This window comes from Echinococcus granulosus, assembly GCF_000524195.1.
Source record: "Echinococcus granulosus chromosome Unknown EG_S00006, whole genome shotgun sequence".
NCBI classification, from domain to species: Eukaryota; Metazoa; Platyhelminthes; class Cestoda; order Cyclophyllidea; family Taeniidae; genus Echinococcus; species Echinococcus granulosus.
Genome location: NW_020170386.1, coordinates 1,720,255 through 1,744,870, shown reverse-complemented (window position 1 = coordinate 1,744,870; position 24,616 = coordinate 1,720,255). Strand labels below are relative to the sequence as shown.

General features: G+C 42.0%; 1 protein-coding gene across 1 annotated transcript; it reads right to left on the bottom strand. All coding sequences in view use genetic code 11, as the record gives it.

Annotated features, from left to right (window-relative positions):
- Positions 1-9,125: 9,125 nt before the first annotated feature.
- EGR_01690 (Transcriptional regulator ATRX) lies at positions 9,126-24,616 on the bottom strand (the record flags this gene model as incomplete). Its single annotated transcript, XM_024490939.1, has 15 exons — positions 9,126-9,463; positions 10,472-11,066; positions 11,595-12,017; positions 12,444-12,986; positions 13,809-14,051; positions 14,755-14,930; positions 15,188-15,440; positions 15,685-16,013; positions 16,243-16,387; positions 16,845-17,985; positions 18,457-18,612; positions 19,220-19,370; positions 20,171-20,861; positions 21,560-21,932; positions 24,573-24,616. 15 exons carry the CDS (start codon positions 24,614-24,616, stop codon positions 9,126-9,128), a joined length of 5,601 nt encoding a protein of 1,866 aa, XP_024354804.1.

The window sequence follows — 24,616 nt, the reverse complement described above, 5'->3', positions numbered from 1 at the left end:
AGACAGCGGTTTCCTGCTATGCGCGGACAATAACGCGCTTCTGTGTGTGCGCGCCTATCAACCGTCTGCTCAGCTGGCCACTCGTGCAAAGATTAGCTACCGTGAAAGTGGAGACTTGGATTTTAGCCTTAGATAATGGCGTTAGCACTTACTGCTATTCGAGGGGGAGGGAGTGGCTGTTATTGTTGAGACTAGGCCTGCCCTGACGTCAATACAAGATTCAGGTGGGATTTCAAACAAAAAAAATCATTAGAGGGCTTCACGCATTCAAAGACTTTAAATACAAGACGTCAGCATTGTGACAACGGTTGAACGGATTTACTTCAGCCACTGTATGGTGTTTTGAAAATCATTTGGGTTTACTCCCAGTGTATTAAATTTGGCATTAATATCCTAAGCAAGAAACAGAGTGAGTTGGAAAGTATTTTGAAGTAGTTGCTTTAGCTATTTGCCATTCATTTACTAGATCCACTAAGTCCAACAGATATAGCAATGCTGTTGCTAAAGACTGATCATGCTCCAGAGGATATTATTTGCTCGATTAGAAGTTGATACTGCATCAACATGAAGCCTCGACCACAAGTGGATGTCCAATTCCATGAGGGCGATGAAAGACAGAAAGGAATTCAAGGTCATTTACGGTCCTGCTTACAGGGGGGCACAGCTCTGAATGCGCAGAGCATGGCTTCATGAGCAGAGTGATTCATCCAGCCTTGACTATAGGTTTTGTGTGACAATTCAGCATAATCGTGCTAGGCATTTTGGCAACCGTTGAGTTTCCTCAGAAGTCTGGTGAGCAGAATTATCACGGCCCGTTCCATCTATTATTTATGCATGTAGACTTGAGTACCTTCTGTCAATGCATACAATTGCCATTTTCAGCAGTGTTAGTAAGCTGTAAGTCACTGCGAAATATTGGAACATGCTAAACAAACGCCACTAATTGATGCGATTTCTATGCGAACTATATTCCAAGAAAAATATATAACGTGGGTTTTTTAAAATAATTTTCGCAATATTGTTTTATTTCCTGCTTAGCATATCGTTTTTTGCTTAGCTGGAAACGATTCCCTACAAATGGCATTTTTTTACAGCCGAACTAAATATTCGAGTTGAAGTGTGATTCCATATTTATCTTAAGAAATTAAAGAGGCTTCAAGGCTAAAGGTTAATTGAGAATCATTGCCGCGAAGGCAACTGCTTGCCATGTGTTTGTTAGTTGGTCTTTCAACTCGTTGTCATTACACTGTGAAGTTCCGTGTACATTGTGATTGCTATATTATTAAAACTATGTAATAATATAAAATGTACAAGTGCACTAATTCCAAGCAAACTGTTTTAAGTTCAAGCATAAAATGAAGTTGGTGATGCACAATGCATACGCCGCTTAACATGAGAATGAGGCATAAAGGATTATTGAAAGTAGTCCCACCTTGTTTAAAATCCACATTTTCTTCATCTCTTCTGGCGCTTATGCAATCTTCCCTTGGAAGACCGTGATAGTTGTTAAGAGGTTCATTTGCTTCTCATTTACATGATCACAAAAGGGAATATGCGTAACAATCTAATCACAAGTCTTCCAAGGTTGATTGCCCGAAAAAAAATTGATGTGCCCTATGCACCACCTTCGTCGTAGTCGCTACCCTCGCCAACATGGGCAATGAGGTTTGCGCTTCCCTGTTCTGAAAGAGGCAGCCTAGGCAATGGACTCAAGCCTGGATAAGCGCGCCCAATGGGCGCTGCCTGCAGGTGTACGCACCCAATAGCGTCCGGGCCTTACATACACGCGCGCAAGTATTGATTTTACCGACCTCTACTCCCTCCCGTGCGCGCGTAGGTTCGTGCATGCAAGCATATACGTTTCGGGGACTAGAGCGCGTGGGCGTGGCGACCGGGACGCCGCGGACACCACGTGAGCGCGTTGGGGGTAGGAGCTGCTCCACCTTTCTCCGAGTCCTCACGCCCGCCTTGCGTCAGCTCCACCTACTCTCTCACGTTGCATCCTCGAGGCGGGGAGCACCCATCAGCTAGAGACCCACATGAAAGCGCATCTTGTCATCACGTCGAGGTCGCCACATCTACATTCTTCACTGTAAGGCAATCCGACGTACTCACTTGATCTGTGTTTTGGAGCATCTGGCCCTTTTGGCTGGTTGATTGAAAGGATGAAGCGGTATAGAAATCGCCCCATCTTTCTTCCACTGAGGGAAGACGCACAAACATAGGTTTCTATGACCACGACCATCTGTATCAATTATCACTACTCCACTGAATCATTCCGTGGTCAAATTACTCGGCTACTTTCCCTAAGATTCCTTACCTTTTGACACACAATTAAAATCAGATTTATTTAGCTCCGTTAATGTTTTTAAAGATGGATGAAAAAATATAATGGAAAAATAATACAAGTCTCTTCGACAACATAGCTCGTTGATGCCGATTTCTAGCAGTGTTCAATTTCGAGATGTGGCGAAATATCCCATCTTTTACTTTTTGCAACAAATCAAACATCATATCTCTTTCATAATCCATTCATTTTCTTACAAAATTAAATGGAATTAGGATGTATAAGGTTAATCCACATTCCGAAAGTTCAGGAATATTGCTATTTTTTGTAAAGGTCAATAAATATGGCAATTTTGTCATAAATTAGGTAGGAATTACTTTAATAAAACTACAGTTGATTCACTTATTAAAAGTTTCCCACTAATGTGGGCGTCCAGAGCCTTCCAGATCGACTATGCGGCGTAATCAACCGGCTAAACGAATTGCTTCTCACCTGTTGTTAGTTCAGCCTTACTATACGCAACAGCTCAAACCAGGATAGGACAAAACCCCCTCCCCCTTCCTCGATATACTATCCTGATGCCCTGCTGTTGGAGTGACTCAAAAGACGGTTTTGGAATATGCTTTTGAATGTGTTTGTGTCCACAAACAACCGCACAAACTATAAATTTCTTGATGAAAGTAACGTTATAGGAGTGCGTCCTCTTCCCTTGTGACTAGAGTTTGTGCATTTGCATAACCACATTTCACGTCAAAACACGTGAAGTGCTAGCTGACAATATTTGCGAACCCTACATTACACCTAGGCACCTCGTCTCAAGGAAATTTCGAGGCAAAGCTTCTCATCTTTTGTGATGTGCAGACCCATGGACCAAAATAACGTACAATATCGATGGCACATGGAGGACCTTGTTATTATCACATTTTCCTTTGGTCATAGAGTTACTTAAGTACCTCACTGCATGTGCAGGTGTGCATCTATACAGGAATTACGCAGCACTTCAACGAGAGTAGCTTGGTAGTCCCTGCAAAGTTTTCGGAGTTTATTTAAACGCCCACCTAATTTAGGGTTTGCACTTTCTAATACCTAAATATCTTGAAATTCCATGGGTATGTTTATAGGTATTCAAAGCCTAAAGAAACTTTGCTCGATTAAATGTGCTGACTACGTACTAATTCCCAATTTTTTTCCTTTTTTATTATGATTAACAGCTAGTGCAATGATGGAGGCATTTGAGTGACTCAACTGCCTTAAGTTGTTCGGCCAACTTTCAACAATTCGGGTGGTAAGTACAAAAGTTATGTGGGAAATATCTCAAGCCCACTTTCCCGTGCTGACTAATGGCAATTCGATGATCAGTCTAACCCAGTTCCTCTATTTTGAAATATTGCGGTTAGAGAGTTTCCTTAATTTAGCTTTCATAATTGCATCACGTGTAAATTACTAGCGGTAATTTGAGCTCATTTTTAATGTGATTCTTCCTCTTTTTCCATTTTCTACTATTGTTGCCCCTGTTACTGAACGGCATTCGCATCGCCTCAATTGCCGCTCTACAAGATTGGCTTGTTCACTTGGCTTTAAGTTTTCTCCTTGTCTTTGTGTAATGGCTGCAGAATTAAAATGTCAGCAGGCGCAACTGTCAACTTGAACTGCTCTGCATTCCGCTCTCTCAGTTGGTTTGGGCTAGTGAGAGTAAGTTGCCACCTTGAAGCACATTATCGTGCACGTAGCAGCCCAATCACTTCCCAGAGCTTAAACACCTTTCCCTACCTAAAACGAATTCTGCTGGGAAAACGCCCTTCCTTAAAGCTAAACTTCCGGTTCCGATTTATTCAGTCACTAATATTGCAAAACACGTAAAAATGCTGCATCTTGGTTTAATCTTATCATTAATTCCATTTGACAATTTATTTGATGTTGAACTATCGCAATATTTTGCAGAGTGGTAGGGAATCAATGTGCGATATGTTGGACAAATACATAATCACAGAATGATTTTGAAAGTGACTATCTCCCATTATTTGATGCATCAACGCGGAACCTAGGCGTACTTGGAAAGGCTTAACCCAATTCCAATCTATGTCCCTACAGCCTCACAAATTTTGGTACCTAGTAGCATAACAAGCGCCTTTTATGTTAACGGTCCCTGCAATTGTGGTAACAGTCAAACAAAAAAGTTCCAAATTGCGCCTCGTGGTGCATTTGCGAGACTCCTCAAGTCTTTTACTACAAACACACAGATATGGCAGACAGAGATGAGTCCCAAAGGTACACCCTGACAATCGTTAGATAATGTGCTAAAGATCTGCTCGTCTTTAACTTACTAAAGTTAGAATTAATGCTATGGAGGTGAATACTGTTTAAAATACCTTTTTTTAAATGGTTACACAGTTACACGGAAGTATTCAGTGTTATGAAGTCTCTGTAATTTGTGTGTTCAACGAAAAAAGTCTTTTATAAGATGGCCATTACTCGTGAATGTCATGCATGCTCGGATGTTTGTGAGCCCATATGTGTATTTCCTTGATCTGACCGCATACAATTTCTTCTAGACTTTGTATGGATGAAATGTCTTTTTAATGCTTAGTACTCAGCATTTACGTGAGTATACCTTATTGTATCATTCTATTGTTCATAAATGGGCGTGACGGTTGTGACACTTCTGATAAAAGATACGCCCATTGTTTGTAATGAAATTTACACAACCAAGAGTACGGAATATGGCTTTGTTCTCCCCCACTCGGACCTCGCCTGTAACAATGTACAAGGGTCACCACCACCGGCAGTTAGGTTCCCATTACCTTGCATCTTTGTGGCGTTATCTTGTTCAAGCGGGTTATCCGATTCCGTTTCAAGCAGCTTTACCTGGATCGCTGCTTCGGTGATGAAGAGAGGATGATTTAAAGCAGAATTGATGGAAGTGGAAACTACAAACAGTTTTTCAAAGCCTATTCATTCCGCCACTTTCGGAAAATCTGTGTCGACGCCGGTGGCTTCATATAGCATTTAAATAAATTTATGTATTTTCTAGGACTTCTTTTATTGTACTAAGATAAAACATCCATATAAGACGATGTGGTAGCAGTAATTATTGCATGTAAAGCTGTGATATTGGTATTGTATTCCCACACAAATCTTCCCAAAGGTTCGGAGTTTTACACCACTATTTGTAATTTGGATAAATATCAAATAAATGACTTTAAATGCTTTAGTAAATGTTAAAGTTGATATTTTTGTGTATTGATGTAGTCACGCTACGTCTCTTTGGATGTACGTCAAGTGTGGGTACTCGTCAGTCCCAATGGGTTTCAGAACCCGTCACACCACGCGCCACCACGAAATGCTTTATGACATCCTCAATGATGACGCGCGGTGCTGCAGTTATCAAGATGAAACTAAAGCTGCTTTATCGGCCGTTTAGTCCATTTACAATAGTAATTTGACATTTGTTTCATTGCATGGTTATCTACGCGTACTCTTTACGCTTTATATTATGAACTTCGTCTTAATGGTAGGTTGGGAAGTCATGCCTGTTATCTCTTACACATTTATATGTTAATGATAAATATTATTTAATACTGATATAGCTCAATACTACTTCAGAGAAGAATTTGGCTGATATAAAGCATTACTCACAACACAAAATTATGCAATTTGACTTTTGAAAATACTTTTAACGTGTAAATTAACAGGGAACATTCGTCCTAATTAACGGTAGCCAATTTATACTTTATTTGACCTTGTGGTTAATTACATGGGCCATTGAGTCCCCACCCAGCTGCACTTCCATCCGGCTCCCAGCCCTTCCGTACACTAGTAAAACATGTCACGGTACTTTGGCCCCTTACAACTTCAGGGAAGACTAGAGGCGCTATATCGGTGGCAGCAGCAAGGAAAACAGATCCAAAAGAACGACTATCCTGATTCCCCTGGCTGAATACCATATCGTAACATGACGGAAGGGGGAAATCAGGCGCGGATAGATAAATCTGAAACAAAAGGCTCAAAAATGAGTTTTGCCTTTTGTACTGACTTCAATCCCGTGTTCCGCGAGAATGCCATTAAAAAATGAACAAGTAAAAGACCTACACCATTTGAAAAAGGCATTATGGAGCTTTCACGGCTACCACAAAAATAGGGCAATTAAGTAAACAAGCGGTATCCTCTCTACGTTCTACTAGTTGAAGAGAACCCAGACAGATGGCTGGGCAGCACAAAAATGTAAATGAAGTGGCAGGAAAGACTAGATGCGAGACATCATCCTCGTAAAACTGCTTTAAGTCTTACATTTTATTAAGGGGATCTACTTTTAGGCAGTGTTCTTACGAATATGGAATGGGATAGGAGATGATCTCCTTAGTGAGTAGCATAAAGCCGGCGCATTTCACAAATAGGATTAAACTTCAGATACAATGGAGCCGCTATCGATTCACTATTGGTTTTACGAGTCCCGTCTACATTGTGATTTCCGACAATGAAGGTTGACAAGAGGGAGCGTTGGTGACAACGCTCAAGAGAAGAAAAGACGTGTAATGAATTGCTATAGTAGGTCCTCGAGACTTGTCTGAAGATGAGAGAAACCATAATGCTTGGCCAGACTATGTGTTTGACACAGTAGGGCTTGGGGACATTGACATGGCTCGAAGGCCAGTCCACCCAGTGAAGACAGACTGGCCAATCTGCAGGGGGAAGATTACTCCTTGCAGATGGATTCTGTAACATTAACTAATTTGTGGTTGTTAAAAAACGCATGAATTTACAAAAAGGCTTCCTAAATATAAGTAATCAGAAATCAGTTATAAAACTCATCCCACTTGCTCAAAATAGTAAAAAATCCATCACAGCATATTCCTCTTAAAGTATTTAGTATTAATTTGCGATTTTGGCATAACTTTAAGGTTAAATGGTCAAATTAAATTATTACATTTCACACAGCATTTATACTAAGGCCTTATGTGATCCAGTATGTTTAACAGTAAAAAGTAAAGATTTAAACTCAGCTATTTTTTTAACCTTGTTAATGGACTTTGTTCTTAGTTTTGCGTTATTCTTAAAAAATTTATTGGTTTCGCAAAATTTGTTTTAGTGATCTGTCGGAGCCGTCAACTGCATTACAGGCTAGGGTTTCATCGCTCGATTGGTCTCTGTTGCACAACGGTGAAAGTTTATGCATTTACATCGGTTGATGTATTGCACGTTCTTTCGCCATCTTGCAGCAGATTTGGCTCCGTGTGATAAGTTTATTCGAATTGTTCTAGTTTTGTGGCGCTTGTCCCCATGTCCTCATGTCTTGCTAGTTCTAACGCTCTCTAATGCTGGTGATAATAAGCTGTCAGCATAGGTTACCGTTATCTATTCCTAATATTCCCATTTAGGCTTGGACGACGCACCCTAGTACCAGCGAGAACTGCGTTACGAGGGTGGGTGAGACGCCCCGACCACGGCTCACGTCCATTACTCGTCTTCACATTTATTCTATGCATTTTGTGGATTAATATGTGAATCACTCCACCCACGTGTTCTGAGACATCTAGGCCTTGGTAAACACGCTGCGTGAACGTCGTTATTCGTTGGGATGAAGAACGTCCCTCATAACCTAGCTCGGAAAATTCGTGGTAACAGGCTGCCATGCCAAGAAGCGCCAGACGATTGCTGGTGCTTGGTTCACCCTTCTACTGGAGGGTAGCCACCTTCTGCATTATTTCTCGTGTTTTTGTGGCTCGTACGGACGGGATTTTGTGTGCACTGTGGGCCGGGCAACCACGTCCACTACACACTCCCAACATGTTCTGAAGTCCCAACTATTGGCAAGTGATTAGGACTTATCTCGGAAGTGGGTTAGTGCACACCTATTCCCGTGTCTCAACGATCTGTCCGCCTAGATGGGGCATTTGAGTTGCGATATCACAAGAGACAATCGGACTCGCAGGTGCTGATGCGCCACTGAAGCACTATCGATGCCTGACTAACCCCGGCGCCATACCATAAGCCGCCTTTCAGTTACGCGTGAGGTCCACGCAATTGCACGCCAGATCCATTGGCGTACTAACACCAACGCATCGTTTCACGAAGTGACGTATGGCAGAGCGACTTTCCTATTGGCTACGCCTGTTTGGCTCTCCAATCTCACACTCGTCTTGCAGACCTGTCTGTCACACTGGCCCGCTTCTGATTGGTCAAGCTACCAAATGCACCAGTGGACGATCGATGGACTGACAAAGTTGCCACAACACCCTCTTGGGTGGGGTAGGGTGAATTGCGATTAAGTTGGTAGGTCGACCTCCACCTCCGTCGTTTACGTGGTCCGCCCAATTACCAGCCAATTGTGCAAACTAGCATTCTGATCAGACCACGTGAAAAGCCCTAGCTGCAAAAATAACGGGTCGAATCTACCCTAGAAGCATTCTCTGAAATCTATGGTACCACCGAGAGTCGAACGGGGATACCTTTGGGACGAGGCCCCAGAAGTTGTCTAATCGGAAGGCTCCAAGTATTACCACTGCAACCAGAATGCATATATAATCAGTGCTTAAGGTTGCAACCTAGGTGATACTAGATCGGATATGACATAATCGAGTAAGAAGCGAAATATCTAACCTACACGTTGATTCCAAATGAGTTGGCGGGTTCAGGGAAGAGCATGGGGGGATAGAATTGGCACGCACACGATGATAATGATAACACTTCGGGACAATAGTGTCCATGGGGAACAAATGTATGCAGAAATTATAACTGAAAATAAGTAGTAATATGGCAAGGGGGAGTCAAATACTGTACAAAAGGCAAGGTATTCCTTCAAAGTAGATAGGGTTTTGTACAGAGAAGAGGCTATAAATGCTCAGGAGTCGTCATTTGAGGAGTCGTCAACGTCCACGACCACAGGAGTACTGGCGATAGTTGATGTGGGGATTACGGGCTCGGAGAAGTTGGGAGCAGGATAGCGCTCCACAGTGATGTTAGAGGCGGCAGCGGCGGAAGAGGAGGGCATAGAGGAGGAAGAAGGCGGTGCCACGGTGTGTGGGATGGCTAGAGTGTTTTGAGCGGCCACGTTGCCAGCTACACTGTTCACAAAGAGGCGCAAGGCCATATCGTGAAGCGTGCTTGGAGACCGCGCCAGCATCGGGTATCGAGTCAACAGCATGTTGCGCATCGCATTGAAGGATTCCCAGAAGACATCTAGAATGCACCCACACTGCATCACAACGCAAACAACCATCATCGGGATTAAAGAAAGCGCGAAGCCGGATATGGATCATCAAGGCGAAAACAGGGATGTTAAAGCGAAGCATGAAGGCTTGGATGAAGACCAAATTACCTCAATGTACAAGTGGAAAAAAAATTAAGGACCACTGAGCACTCTCGTAATAATCCTACTAGGTCAAATACATTCTCGTAGGAGTGGCCCGGGAAAAAAGCTTGCTGATAATTTACTAAGGACAAAACTAAGGTCGTAGCTGGAAGAAAACTGGCCATTGCGACGATGTCGATTTCCTCCCGCTAAACAGACTAGTGATTTTTGTTCAGCAGTCACAAAATCTTCGGTGGTGAAAAGGAAAAAACCCTCCGTGGGGGACTCATTGTAGCCGTTTTGTGCTACGGCTACGCAAAAGCGCATTAATAAGCGGATAACCCTTTGCGAAAAGAAAATCAAAAGACTCAAAAACATAAAAAACCACATTTAGGCGCGGAGCGGTGCAGTAGTTAAGCAAGCTGGAGCGCACACTAAGTGTAAACTCAGGTTACCTCGCTTACGCAATTGAGGATTCAGAGTCCCCAACCTGGGAGCAATCGGGCGCAAAGCCTCTAAAGCCATAATAAATTGGTAGCTTTGAGAATGAATGGGGCAGGCTAGCAGAGTTCCTACCTTTTCATTGTTAGCCACCGTATTAAAGGATTGCAAAAAACGGATTTTTTGATTAATCAGACACAAAATTAAATCTCAGTCAAAGAGGGAAAGCCAATCAAGAATACGAGGAATTGTACCGTAACCAAATATCATCTTATCCGTGACAGCAACAATAGGAAAGTTTTTTAAAACAATGAATATCTAAGATGCATCAAGTAAAAAGAATTCGAGCCAAAACATCAACAGAAGCACAACTTCCTGTTAGCATCAAGCACTTGAAAGGATGGAATTATGCTCGAATGGTATCCTAGCACAAGGCAAATAGAATAACAACTAACCTCGCTGTTGTTGCTGCGGTGGCCTGGAACCAGAGGAGGGCTCTGGTCGGTGAGAAGTGAGAGTGTGGGCTGACACGGTGGTGTACATGGAGTCAATGAGTCCGAGTGGACTGGGGTTAATTGACGCATAGGGCATCCGATTGCTGGCGGTGGCAGCAGCGTAGGCAGCGGCCATAGCCATCATGCGCTGACGCTGCTCCTCCTCAATTCGTTGTCGCTGAGCCATCAACGCCGCGGCGGCCTCTGGATTGTTGAGAAGAAGTCGTTGGTAGTCAGTCATCGGGCGACCCACGCGCTTCTCCTCCTCGTACTCGCGCCAAGCCTCAGCCCGCTCGGCCTCAGACAGACCTTCGTCCAGCCGGTTTTCCAACAGAGAGTCGTGGTTATGGTAGCTGACCACAAGGTTGGGATGGTCCGAAAGAAGATCGGCGAGCAGACGATCCCTAGGAAGAACTGGCGGAGATCTCTTCTCCGCTGTTGCGACATCCCATGCATCCGGATCGAATGTGTAAAGCTCCCTTAGGTCTTCTTCTTTGAAGTGCCTGTCAATCTGCTGTTCGTCGATAACACGCAATGCGAGTGACTGCTTCGTCACCTGCGAAGATTAAAATGGAACATACGGGAAAGTTCAGCCAAAAATGCTGAGAACCAAGTGTAGAAAACTACTAACAGGGATTACCGGATCATAAAATAAGGGATTTTATTGAAATGCTGTTCCATGCTTTAAAATTAACGCAATTATGAAAGTTGGCGCGATTTTTTAATGGCCATTAAAAAAGCATTACATATGATCTTATTAAAAATGATATAATGGCATTATAAAAAACAAGATTTAGGTCCGCTAACTGTTTACGGCAATCGTTAAAAATACAGTATAAAGAAATTAGGCCATAGTCGCTACTAATGTAGGTCCACGCAGGTTTATTGTGAGAAAACGTTTGCAAGATTATCAATGTGGCGCAAATCTGTCCTTGAAACAATGTGGTCCATATCAAAGGATGACGCGATTTCAATCATTAAACTCAACGTTTAAAAAGAATAATAAAGGGAATGGTTAGTAACAGTGAGCACAAATTTACGATTCTAAAAATATTTGTGAAGGCACCACACACATGCAACATACTTGACGATCATACATCTTCTCTTCCATCGTGCCCTGTGCAACCATGCGGTATATATAAACAGGCTTGGTCTGGCCAAACCGATAGCTCCTAAATATGGACTGTACATCGTGGCTGGGATTCCAGGACACATCAAAAATAACTAAACGATTCGCCGCGGTTAAATTGACACCCAAACCACCCGCTTTGGTTGAGATGATCAACAAACGGAAACGTTGGCTTGGGCTATTAAATCGAGTCTGTAAAGAATTCCGTTGGACCGCTGAAAGACTTCCATCGATCCGTTCGTAGTCATAACCACGCCGCCAGGTGTTTCGATCCATGTCTGAGAAGTAGTCCACCAGAGAAGGCATCTCAAATGCCTCTGATTGAAGAAGCTTGTCCAGCTCCTGTGATTGCTTCGAATTTGTATCCACTTCCAGACCCTAAAACAAACACCTCATCGAATGTTGTCACAATTTATCCAATCATGGAAATTCTTCGAATTAACAATGATACTGAATTGCCACAAATATATTAAAGTCCGAACATCTACTTAGAATCCGTAAGAGTGTTCTCCTCGTCTCATCAACTGTTAAAGGAGAGAACCCCAAAGATGAAAGGGCTTTTCAGAAACATCACAATATGCCGGTCAATGAGAAAAATCAGCAAACAAGTACATCCCATAATGCACGCTCCAAAGCATTACCCAGCCCGAACAAGATTCCATGGCCCCTACTACGCGCATGAAAAATGACACTCGTGATGTAAAGAAACGACAAACCCCTCAGTAGAGGTTGGAAAACCAGACGTTTAAGATATATCAATGTTATCAAGCAATCCGAAGTTCTGGAAAAGGCAGAGTAGCTGACCTGAGACATGCACCACTGCCTGTCGATGGCTGCAAGGAACCACTCGATGAGATCAAGAGAAAATAGACTCTGCGAGAAGACAAGGACTTTATCACCGATTTCGGAGCACTTTTTGAGAATGAAGAAGAGGGTACTCAACTTGGCGCCCACATCAATTCGTAGATCGTATTCATCTCGGTAGAAGGAATACCACCAAGGCTTTAGCAAATCGCTTTCACTCGCGTTATCGGGTTTGCCGTTGACCCGTTTCTCAGTACCCAATCCTTCCCCTACGACTGTGGACGCAAGCTGGTTGGTCTCATCTTCGCTGTCCAAGATGTCCACGACACTCGCGTTTCTTCGCATTTGTCGGAGTCGCGCTCGTGTTGAACGAGAAGACGCTAGGGTAATCTTGGTCGCAACAACGTCTGAACTGGAAGAAACGGATTTCGATCTGGAATTGACGGTTCCACCAGAATCGGTTTCCAACTCAGAAACACTAGTGCTACTTTCATCTTCATCCACTTTTTCTTCGTCCTCACTCGTCGAATCCTCTAGTAGAAGCTGAAAATGGCGGAACATCAGTACGAACTCAAAGATTTAAAAGTAGCAATTCAATATACAGCTTCAGTGACACTGGCAAAATGTGACTAAAACATTGAAGTGAGGGAACCTAACAAATTGTAGCATTTTGCTAGCGTCCGTGTGTATAATGGCTGCTCAACAGTAGTGACGAATGACAGATCAAATTTCTTTATTCCTTTATTAGAAGGTCAAATTCCTCTGCTAGGTAAAAGGACATGTGAGCAATTCACGTAGCAACTTTCGGTAACAAATGCGAATTTTAGTAGAGCAATGTGGATATACTCTTTCACCTACTAACTTCTGATTTCCAATAGTGATGTAATTCTAGGTGATGCTCTTGATATCGACAAATCCTAACGCCCGCATACGTTCTGTGGAACGCGAAGCGGTATCATCAGTGCCATCATTCGAAAATAACCACCGTTCTGCATCAGTGGTACGGGACGGTGCAAAGACGAGCGAATGTATGGATATGTGGAAGTAAGGTCAAGGTGGATAGCAATTTAATGGCCCCAAGTAACAATGCCAAGAAATAAACACACTCATATCGTAATTAGTCATCGAAATAGCGTACGCAACAAAACAAACTGATCCCTACGTCTGTTTCTATGATTTATGCAACACCGGAGTTTTTAAATAGTACAAATTTACAAAGACACGAACTCAGACAAGCACTGGTAATGAGTGGAAGTAACAATACTGACTGGCTCATCCATCGACCACAGAAGAGTGTAAACGCCCAAATTTTACGAGAAAAGAACCCTCTCCCACCTAACGCAGATGGTGTTTAAAAGAACTTACCCTCCTAGCCTCACGGGTCTCGTGCATTCGGAGGGTGTACGGATGGGTCCACACCCGATAAAGGGTTTGCTGATCACGGAAGAGGGTATTTCGCTGGTCGTCACTGGAGCCTGACACACCCCCCTCCAGGCGGTGCTGCAGAAAAGCCCGATATAATTCGCACTGTACGCTGGAAAGGCGAATTTTCAGCACATATTCCAATCGCGGAGGGAGATATTGCGTCAGGCAACCGTAGTCTCTCCTCTAAAACGAAAATTATATAAGCCTGTTAACACCAAAGAAAGGTTAAAGCATTCGCAGATTAAAGGAAAGTTTTTGTTGACAAATCAAGTTTATTCAGATAGAGTAGATAGAGCAAACTGATGGAAACTCATAAGTGGAATCGAGATAATTAGCGCAAATATGCCTGGCTTTGTGAATGCAGCCTAAAATGATCCATTAAACTATTTAATGATTCACGACTAAGGTCCGAGCTAATGAGATGGAACAGGTTATCCTTGATCAGACTTAGTAGGAAATGAAACCACGGTCATTGTTGTCAGAAGATAAAGTAAGATTATTCAAGTATTCCCAGAAACTCTAATTGTCAGTGGCTCACTGTCAAAGGGCTCATTTCATCAGACAGACTACCTATTCGTTATAACAATCCAAACTTTGTGCACACATCCTACATTAGCCAATTGTGAGGAGTGCCATTTTTCACCGTTCATGAATTCCCCATTTTAAAGGGGTAAATTAATCAATGAGCAAGAACCACGAATGAACTATATTAATTGGAAAGCTGAGAAATGAGAAGCAAATTGCGAACCTATGACTCCTAGGAGTTGGACGACGGTAAAAAAACGAAGTACAAATTATATTGAATCGGCTAAGCAGGTAGTCTGCAGAGACTAAAAAATTAGAAACTAGTGTAATTTAATAAACAGTAAAAGGCGACAGCCCTTACTTGTACGCATCCATCCAGAGTTTTAAAAAGGACATGGGCGCGCTTCTTCATAAGCTGAACATCGCGTTGGGTGGAGTTCGAATGTTGACCATTCTTGATTGGATTCACGAAACGGTTGGCGAATTCCCTAGCAGATCCCAGTAAATTTGGCTTTACAAAGTTCACCATTGTCCAGTCTAGAAAAAGCGCGAACGTAAATTGAGAAATATCAAAGGGAAATCCAAATATAATGGGAATAAAAAGTTGAAAAAATCAACATAAACAGTAGTAAAGAGCGGATAAACAACGATGAATGCCAAACACTGAAAATAAATAGGCAAGAATCATCCATAAAAAGGATATTATCAGCCTCGATGCTGAAGAAAGGGCCGCAGGTCCCAGTCCAACAATAAACTTGATCATGGTGGAAAAACGAATATATCTGAACACTTACACTCAGAAAGGTTGTTCTGCAATGGAGTTCCCGTGAGAATGACCCGTTTTGGTGTTTTGAGATTGTTTATCGCCTTGGTGACACCGGTTTTGCAGTTTTTCAGTAGGTGTCCCTCATCACAGACCACAACGTCCGGTCCCGGGTCGATGAGAGCAGTTGGAATGAGCTTCTTATAAGCCTGTTTGCGCGTCTTTTTGAGCAACGAGGTAGTTATGTTGCGGTACATGTCATAGCCCATCAGGAGAATCCCACCCTGAAGCATGTGGGTGACTTGATTAATGGTAAATAAACAGAACTCAAGTTCTAAGTGCGAAAAATATTTTTTACAACGCATCAACTCAGCCGACTACCAAGGTAAAAGTGAAGCAGAAGTACTGTCAATTATTAGTATTACTGAAGTACATACAAGTTCAAAATATGCTTCACATTACGGTGATATAAACTAAAATTTCGAAAGAGGCATACCAAGGTGGATTGTACATTTGATTCACACTTACCTCAGAATGCCAATGGCGAATTACGTCGATACGGAAATTGTTGGCTACTGCCGTGGCCAGTTCATAGACGTTGACCTCAGCATTCTCGGGCATCCAGTGCCGCCACTCTCGGTGCCAGTTTAGAAGTGTATTCACCGGACAGAGAATGAGGCATGTGCTTATTCCCAGACCTACTTCCTTGTTAATCAGCAAGGTGTGGATGAAGGCGATGGTAGAAAGCGATTTGCCCAGCCCCATGCAATGCGCCAAGATGGCGCCGCTAAGCCTACTTCTATTTTCCTTGTGCTCCTCCACGGACTCAATTATGTTGTCGTAGAGAAAACGCACGGCTGAAAGAAGGCAAAAACATTTACGCCCCGAAAAGATGTTTACCTCAAATCTACCAAAATTTAAAAGTGCACTGAGAGGTAAGATAACCAGGCCTAAATAAAATTTGTACAAGCGTTAGGACTGTACTTGGGTGAGGATAAGAGCCATAAACAACACATGCGCATGGATAAGTGATGCAGATATGCTCAATAAAAGCCCATATAAATGAATGTAGGGTACATGAGCTACCTTGCACCTGGTGGGGTTTCAGATGTTTAACAAAATCCGGATGTACTTCTACAAGAGGATCATCGGAATCCTTTTTGAAATCGAGCACCAGACGCGAACTCTTCGACGCAGACCCTTCGTTCGCATCTTCCAACACACTGTTGTACTGAAATTATTAAATGCAACTCGTGGCGCCGATTAGCAAATATCAATAAAGAGGTTTTAGAATAGCAGTGATGACAAAAAAACTGAAAATCGGGAAACATGATTGATGCAAACAGATTCGCATTCCACCCGCGATATCCGAATATTATTATATTGCCACGAATATTATGCCATCTATGCGACGATAAGGTATTTAGTCAAAAGAACAAACTTTGCATGGATGACTTTAAAGTTTGCAATGAAGTGATCAAGCCACATTTACGTTCAGTTGTGGAAAGCATGGGAATTCATTTGAAAGTACACCTAAAATTTAGTGCAAAAAAGACGTTTCGAAAATCTAGCCTGAATGATGGTACATGCTCACTTCATTTTCGGTAAAATGAGACACATTTGATAACTATACAGACAAAATCGATATTACCCAACTATATTATAAACAAAAAACATCCCAAACTTACCAATCTCTGCCTTTCTTCAAGACGTTTCCGCCTTTCACGCTCCAGAGCTTCTGCATTTTTAGTTTCAGAGGAGAGCTTTTTGTCCTTTAGAATCTTCCTAATCTTCTTCCTTCCCTTTCTACCATCCTTGTCATCAACATCTTCTCCCTCCTCTGCGCCCTCTTCCTCTTCACGAGCGTCTCTTTTCGCTTTTTCCTCTGCTGCTTTTTTATTCTCACCCCTTCTCTCCTTCATACCACTATCTTCATCAACATGAAGATCTGAGAGACGGCTACGGCTATTGCTGCTATTACTACTGCTGCTGCTGGAACTTGAAGACCTACGACATCGACGCAAACGGTGTTTCATGGAGCGCCCACGTTTTCTTGTAGACTTATCGATTTCCACTTCACCTCCACTTTCCATACCCATGGATCCATCTCCATTAGCTTTTTTCGCCGTTTCCTCATCAGAACCAGAAGAAGCGATATTCCGACGTCGCAATGCGGATTTCCCACTATTCGCAGTAGTGTAGTCAAGAGCGATTTCGCATGTATTCTGACCCACCTTCACCTCTTCGCCTCCACCCACTACCATCGATTTGTTATCGGTTACCTTCTCATTACCTTCATCATCAGAGCCAGAAGAAGCGATTTTTCGACGTCGGATAATTGGTTTGACTGTACTTCCTTCCATGGAGAAATTAAGAGTGATTTCGCGATTGGTTTCCTGATTCGGAATCCCCACATCTCCGTCCTCCTCTGTCTTCATTGGCTTACTTCCCTCTGGCTTTATGTTTTCCTCACCGGAACAAGAGGTTGTGGCAGCACGCCTGACTGTGGAATTGGAGGAATTCTTTGCAGATGGGAAAGAGGAAGAATTAATAACAATTTTGCATTTATCTTCATCCTTTGTCTCATTTAGAGCGCTTAGCGACCCGACTTTGTTAGTCTTTTTTCTAGTTTCTTCATCAGAATCGGAGGATTCAATCCTTTGCCGTTGAATAATGGAATTAGAGAAATTCTTTTCCGGGGAGGAAGAGGAGGAAGAAAAAATCATTATTTCATCGTCAAATGCAGATGTGGTAGTGAGGTGCTGACTGTCAGCATCGACAAGAGAGTGAGGATTCACAAATTGTTCAGTTATCACAGAATCGCTAGCACTAAAAACAATATAAAGTTAAATTAAACTAAAATTGAAAGTTAAAGATTCAAATATGTCAATATACAGAATATGGACACAGCCCTACTTTGTGACAACGATTACAAGGGAAGTAAGCCGACAGTACAATAAAGTCTGGTAATCAACCTTACTCGCGAGAGACAACGATGAAGCCGACTCAAATCTAATTTTGACTGTCTAAACCATTTGAATGCTTAAAGAGCAATCATAAGGCTACCAGGCCTAATTGAAAATGAACCCCACTATCATCTGCCAATGTTACAAATGTTGCTGAACTAAGAATGAAATCATATTTAGAACGCTGACATTTTCCAAGTATCATGGAAATGACCCAAGGGGAACTATGTACACTTGATGAAATACAAAAGAACTATTCATATGGGAAAAAAGGCAAAGGCAACACAAACTTCTCCCTAAAACGAGGGTGATATCCGACATCACACAAACGTACGACTGTCTGTGCTTAGGATCTGCAGCAGACTCGGAGCTTTCAGAATCTGAGGATATAGTGATAGATTCACTATCGTTGAACATATTGGGGCGCGAGTTTCGGGAGCGAACATGCTGAAGCGTTGCTGAAGGATCGCTATTTCTTGAGTTAACAGAACTAAAACAAAGTATTGAGTTTTTTCTGGTTTAACATACAGAGCGTGAGTCGACTCAGTTCAAGAATATGTTTATCTAACCGCAATGAGTGCACGTGCAACGAAGTTATGAATGGAATAAAATTAGGACCATTCTTAATCAGAATCGAAGAGTGTCAGAAATTCGTCTAGATTTGTCCTGAACGATACTAGGCAATTAATGCATCCACAAACCATCCTTAAATTTGTAATTGATAAGTTATTCTCCGCTGTACTTAATACTACAAATACGAACCTCAAACAAAGCATTTTTAAAGCGATCTTAACAGGCTTGCCTTAATGTTTTGTGTGAAGTGCTTTGTTAAAAATCAAGGCAAATATAGCAATTCTTTTAGTCCTCGTTAAAATTTGTAAATATTCAAAACCCCTTCTTTTACGTAACCTGAAGTCTTTTTACGGAGTTAAGACGCCACAGAAGTTACTTCAAACATCTACCTTTGGAGCGATTATATCTATGTAAATAGTAATAATGCGGTTTAAGCCTCTGACTATTGGCAGTGTATGCTCTGCCTTAAATTACCAATACCAACTCGAAATGCAACAATAAACGATTATATATAACGGACTTACGGTTTCCTTCGTTTTGCAAAAGCTGAGCTTGCAGTGCTATCAGTTGTACTTCCGTTGTCACTCATAGGGGAGCTCTGGCTGCCACCGGATCGCTTTAATCGAGAAGGCATTTGTAGAACCAAATCAAAATGGTAATTCCTTTGGAATGCGACTTAAAATTTGCACTCTGCAAAGGGAAAAAGAAGTAAGCAGCAATCCAAAGGTGGGGATTCCAAACAGGTGAACATACTTGAGAATCACAAGGCTGACAAATAGAACAGCATGCCAGTACAGAGATTGGGAGAAGCGAAGTACTCCTAACTGTAAGAAAACCATTTATTTGCAACAATGAAATAGGCGTACAGCACTAATAAGGCTCTTTCGATAAACATTTTATTCTGGATGAAAGGAATATACAATACCGTTCAGTGAAAAAATTACAGGGATATGTATAGGTGATCAAGAAAGGGATAAGGTCTCTGTACATTCAAGAACTAATGTAAAATGCAAATTCTCAGAGGCTTCAATCGAACCGTGAGGAAAATCATTGTCATTTGCTGCAAAAGTGAACGAAATTCTGCCCAAGTCGTTCCCAGGAGATAGCACCTATAGGAAATACTTATGTGACAACAGCCGGTTACATGACAAAATATACGCTACCAAAAAACAAAACAACTACTTCAAGTGTTACAATTGGAATGAAAAATAATGAATAGTTGAAGTGTTGGCAACGGAATGAGATCTCATCGCATGGTGCGTGTATTCACTGAAAAAGTATTAAACCGGAACACAGGTACAAAATCGTGCACAAAATACAAAATATCAATCCTAAAGCGATAATAATTAAGCAGCAATTAGCGAGAAAACTCCAGCTATTAATTACGAGATATCGTTATAAGCTTCCACAGAGCATTCTGCTGGATACGGAGGCACCAGGGTGTTTGGAGGTTGCTGGCTTTTGCATCTCAATACCTTCCCTGGCTAGCCCACCAGCTGTTGATTTAGCTGAATCGGGTACAACGCCGTCTGCTTCAGAGGCCCACTTCCCCATCACCTCGTGGGATATCGAAGAGGACAATGAAGTGGGAGGGGCGACCCTGATTCTATCTGTAGAGTTCTCTAGGGTTTTCCGCCGTTTTTTCGAGGGAGACGCACTGGAGGCTGAGTTGGAAGCACTCCCGCGCCTTCGCCTAGAAGCATTAGGGGGTGTGGAAGCTGTCAACTGTGTTTCTGGCGGATGATGCCCGTTAGTTGGTCGCCCAACGGGCTCTAAATCATCGGTTAGGTCAATGGTATCAGTCAATTTTGGTATCTGTGAAGAGCATGTTGAAGCCTTGTCCCCAAGATCCGTGTTAACTCGCGAAACTACGTTAGCGATCCGCCCAAGTAGGTGAAAGCGGTAGATGCTCTGAAACGAGTGCACAATCGCCTGCACTTCCTCAAGAGTCCTCGCTCGGGACAAATTCGCTTCAACTCTTTTGATGTCATTGCTGAATGTTTCGACACAGAAACGGAGAGATTGGACCACAGGACGAATAATGGGAGGGTGAATGCTTGATATCTGGTTGAGAATTCCTGCAACACTCGTGTGTTCTAAGTACCATTCACAGGTGTTATAATTGTTTGATAGGCATGAATTCGAAGTCTTGACAGCAGTGGATACCTTAAACAATACGATCAGTTTACTCATCAGTTACCTTAGAAGAGTCCTGACTTGGTTTTGCCGCCGTCTGACTTACAGCTTTTCCTAGGCGCAAATACATTTCAATTAAAAATCACCCAAAATCTACCATCAGAACAATAAGCTGAGAACACTGGCAACAATTCTAAAAGTATTGATATATAAATAGGAAAGAAAGATACTTCAACATAAAATACGCAGTCTTGAGCGACCGAAACCAAAACCAGCACCATTTAGCTTAAATAAAACCCACCAGCTGTCCTAGGCGTAATTGGGATGGGGAGTCTATTACGCTTGAGCTCAGCTCGCTTTTTCGCTTGATCTTTAAGGGATTTAATACGTTCGAAAACCTTTAAGAATATCACCGGAATACAATGAAGAATATACCTCTAAACATTCTTGTTGCAACGGTACCAGGACGGAAGGATTGCATATAAGACAATTCCAAGAATCATCATCGTTCAGGTCTTCAATATCCTGTAAGAATGATCTACCAAGATTTCGTTTTATACAACTTTTGCAGAAGGTATTGGAGCATGAATCGCAACATATAAGATCTCCTCCATCGCCACACCACCTACAATTTTCATCTTTACCATCCACGTCCCTAGCAAACTCGCCCTTTCCATAGAATTTGAGACAACGCTGAAAACCCACGTTAGAAATGAGGACTAATTTACCTTGCAAACAATAACACTCAGATGAGGATGCATTGCACAGGCAAACGGACTAATGCGAACAGCGCAACTAGTGCACCTTGCAGTATCCACACCGCCAATTTGAAAGGCACTTGCAAGTGGTTTTCTCGGCAAGACACCATCTTGAAGATCAAACTGGAAAGAACAACCCTGCGTTTCCTCAACACCAGCTGGTTGGACAACAGGGGTTCCATCCGATAGCACAATGTTGCCGGTGGCATCAGTGGAGAAAATTGGTTGATCGTTGGCCACATCCAACTCTCGATTGGATTTTCTGGTTTCAGATTCTGTCTCATTTAAAAAGTTAGAGTCAGCAGGTGCATCAGGTTTATCACAAAAGCCAGAATTGGTTATACTGGAATTCACAATAAGTTTAGTAGCAACTGATTTCCTAATAGATTATAGGAATGTAAGTCCCACCCTACTTTCTCATTGTCTGATAATGACCAGGAATGGTTTAGTCGCAAGATGTATCCACAAAAGACAACCAATCAAGGCGGGAAATCGAAACAAGGCACCACATTCAAACTGCACCGAGCAATGATTGCGGCTTAATGGACGGTTAATTAAAAGAATACCCTAAGTTAGTAAATGCTGTTATCACAAAAAAGCAAGACAAAAGAACCCAAAACCATTTTTATAAGATATTTGATCGTCGAAGAGATGCTTAAATCATCCCAGCAAATTAAGAGACAGCTTGACCCCCACCGATTCTGGAAGCAACATTACCACGTCACCAGCCCAAACACGGTCCTTAACTAATAAAAAACACAGCAACCCCTCCACCCTCTTCAATTGACTTGAGTCTATTTTAGTGTTTCGATTGGGATAAATGCCGATTTGATTAAAAAGTAGCAATAGTCGCATGACAATTGCGTGGTGTCCCGAGCTTTCGCTTAAGTCGTAATAAGTCAAGGCTCCATAGAATAACAGTATTAGTAATCTACAAAAAAGATAGCTGACTATTATTTCGGCCAAAAGGCAACGCCGCAGAGTGAAATTACATCCTGTCAAATTTAAAGTGCCCGAGTGACTAAGTTAAATACCAAAATCTTATAAGTTATGCTAAACCATTCATTTTCTCCTCACTTTAAAGTCCATTTTACAGACGTCTAAGCTTTGCTTTATCGAAAGTTGATGTAATGCATTGGTTGTTTGTTTAGCGGTCGGCTTTGGTAAAGGGTCACCTTATGTTAGCCGCTGTACCTCACCGGGTGGGCTGACCTTCGGGCTATGCCAGTAGCCCTAAAACCTTCTGTGTCGAACATATACATATACATTTCGTCTTTTGGGAAGCCCCGGGGTGCTAAAGCGTTGACTAAAAACTGGTATTAAAATAACTGGTAATTATAATTTAATAATTTTCACTAAATTTACTAGTTTACCTGCAGCCATTTAATCAGGACACAAATTAGCAAAATAGGTAGCACATTTGCACAATACAGGGCCTATTTCCTCCATCAGAAGTAAAGTAGCATCCCGAGACCTCCCTGAAGACGAAAGAAGACACAATACTCGAGCAGAATATATAGACAGCACGAGAAGGTGTTTGGGCTATTGGCATGGTCCGAAGGCCAGCCCACCCAGTGAGGTACAAGAAGGCTAATTCAAAGTACAAAAGTGGCGCTTCACTACAACTGAGGGATAAACCACCATCGTATTACAGTAAGGACTTCAAGTTTTCCCTTATTAACCCCAAAATTGGCAAGAAAGTTCACCAAAAAAATAGCCAATGGATTGGAAATTGTATAGGTACAGCGCTTTAAAACTTCCCTGAAGACGAAGAGAGATATAAGGCTCGATTAAAATATGCATTATGGGCCTACAGTAGGGCTTGGAGCCACTGACGTGGCCCAGAGACCAGCCCGCCCGGTGGATGTGCAATAACGGAGCCCCTAAGTGAACCATTACCAAAATTGAGAGTTTAATGAACAATTAATGTGTTACATTGGCCTCCTAGAGAGGAATGTTTCTTTGCCGTCCTAACAGCGGCTCTCGCACGAATCTGAAAAATCATTATGTTAATCCATCAGCAGGATCGGAATATCGTTTCCAAATCAAAAATTCACTTTTTATGCTATAATTGCATTTATATTAAACACCTATTCGTTTGTGCATACATTTTCAGTCCGATGGAGAAGTTGTTTGCTATTGGAGCTGCCTCTACTTGATTCACCTAAATTAAGGGCCTGCTAGAATTTCAACAAATTTGTGAATCTACTGCCATGGTGATAAAACTCGTGAATGCCATAGGAGTTGCTTAAACACTATATTCTTAGTGCCCTGATAAAAGGGAAATAAATAAATATATAGAAACGCTGAAGTTCGTTAGATTAGAGTAGGAGCGTTACGCCATCAAGTAAATACGCTTTAATCAACTTGTTCATCAAATTTCTAATAAAAAGAAATTGCATTTAGATACTAGTTTTATTTACTCATTTTTTATATAGTAATGTAGCTCTCTGAGTCTTCCACGAAGTACAGAGCCAAAGTACTGCGGAAAACATCTGTTACCAACACGCTGTAGGGTTGGTAGGCTACCAACGTGGCCCGAATGCCACAAACTCGAGCGAAAGTTACGCTTGCTGGAACTCAGGGGTCTGTGTAGGAAAACAAGGCAAGTTACTACAAAATACAAAACCATAGGATTAAATTATATGATGATTAGACGTCAAATCGTTAGCAGTCTATACAGAGTATTTCTCTGCGATTGTGCGCTTGCTAAAAACGCTTTAAATAGTGCCAAAAATGTAGCAAAATCATTTGATATTCTGATATCTTTGTGTTCGCAAAATGGAAGTAAGAGCTTGTCCTCATAGTTCTTTCATAGAACTGTTGATTACATTAATTTGAGTTAATAAACTCATCCATATGTAGACTCCTCTACTGTGCCACAAATTATCCAATGCATTTATGGTCTTAAATTTCACCTTAATCCCGGTGAAAGTTTCCTTCTTCATTAGCACAAGGCTACGAGCAATAAGTTCTCACTCACTCCCCTATAGTTGCGACTTCTCTGAGATTGGTCTTCGATCGCAT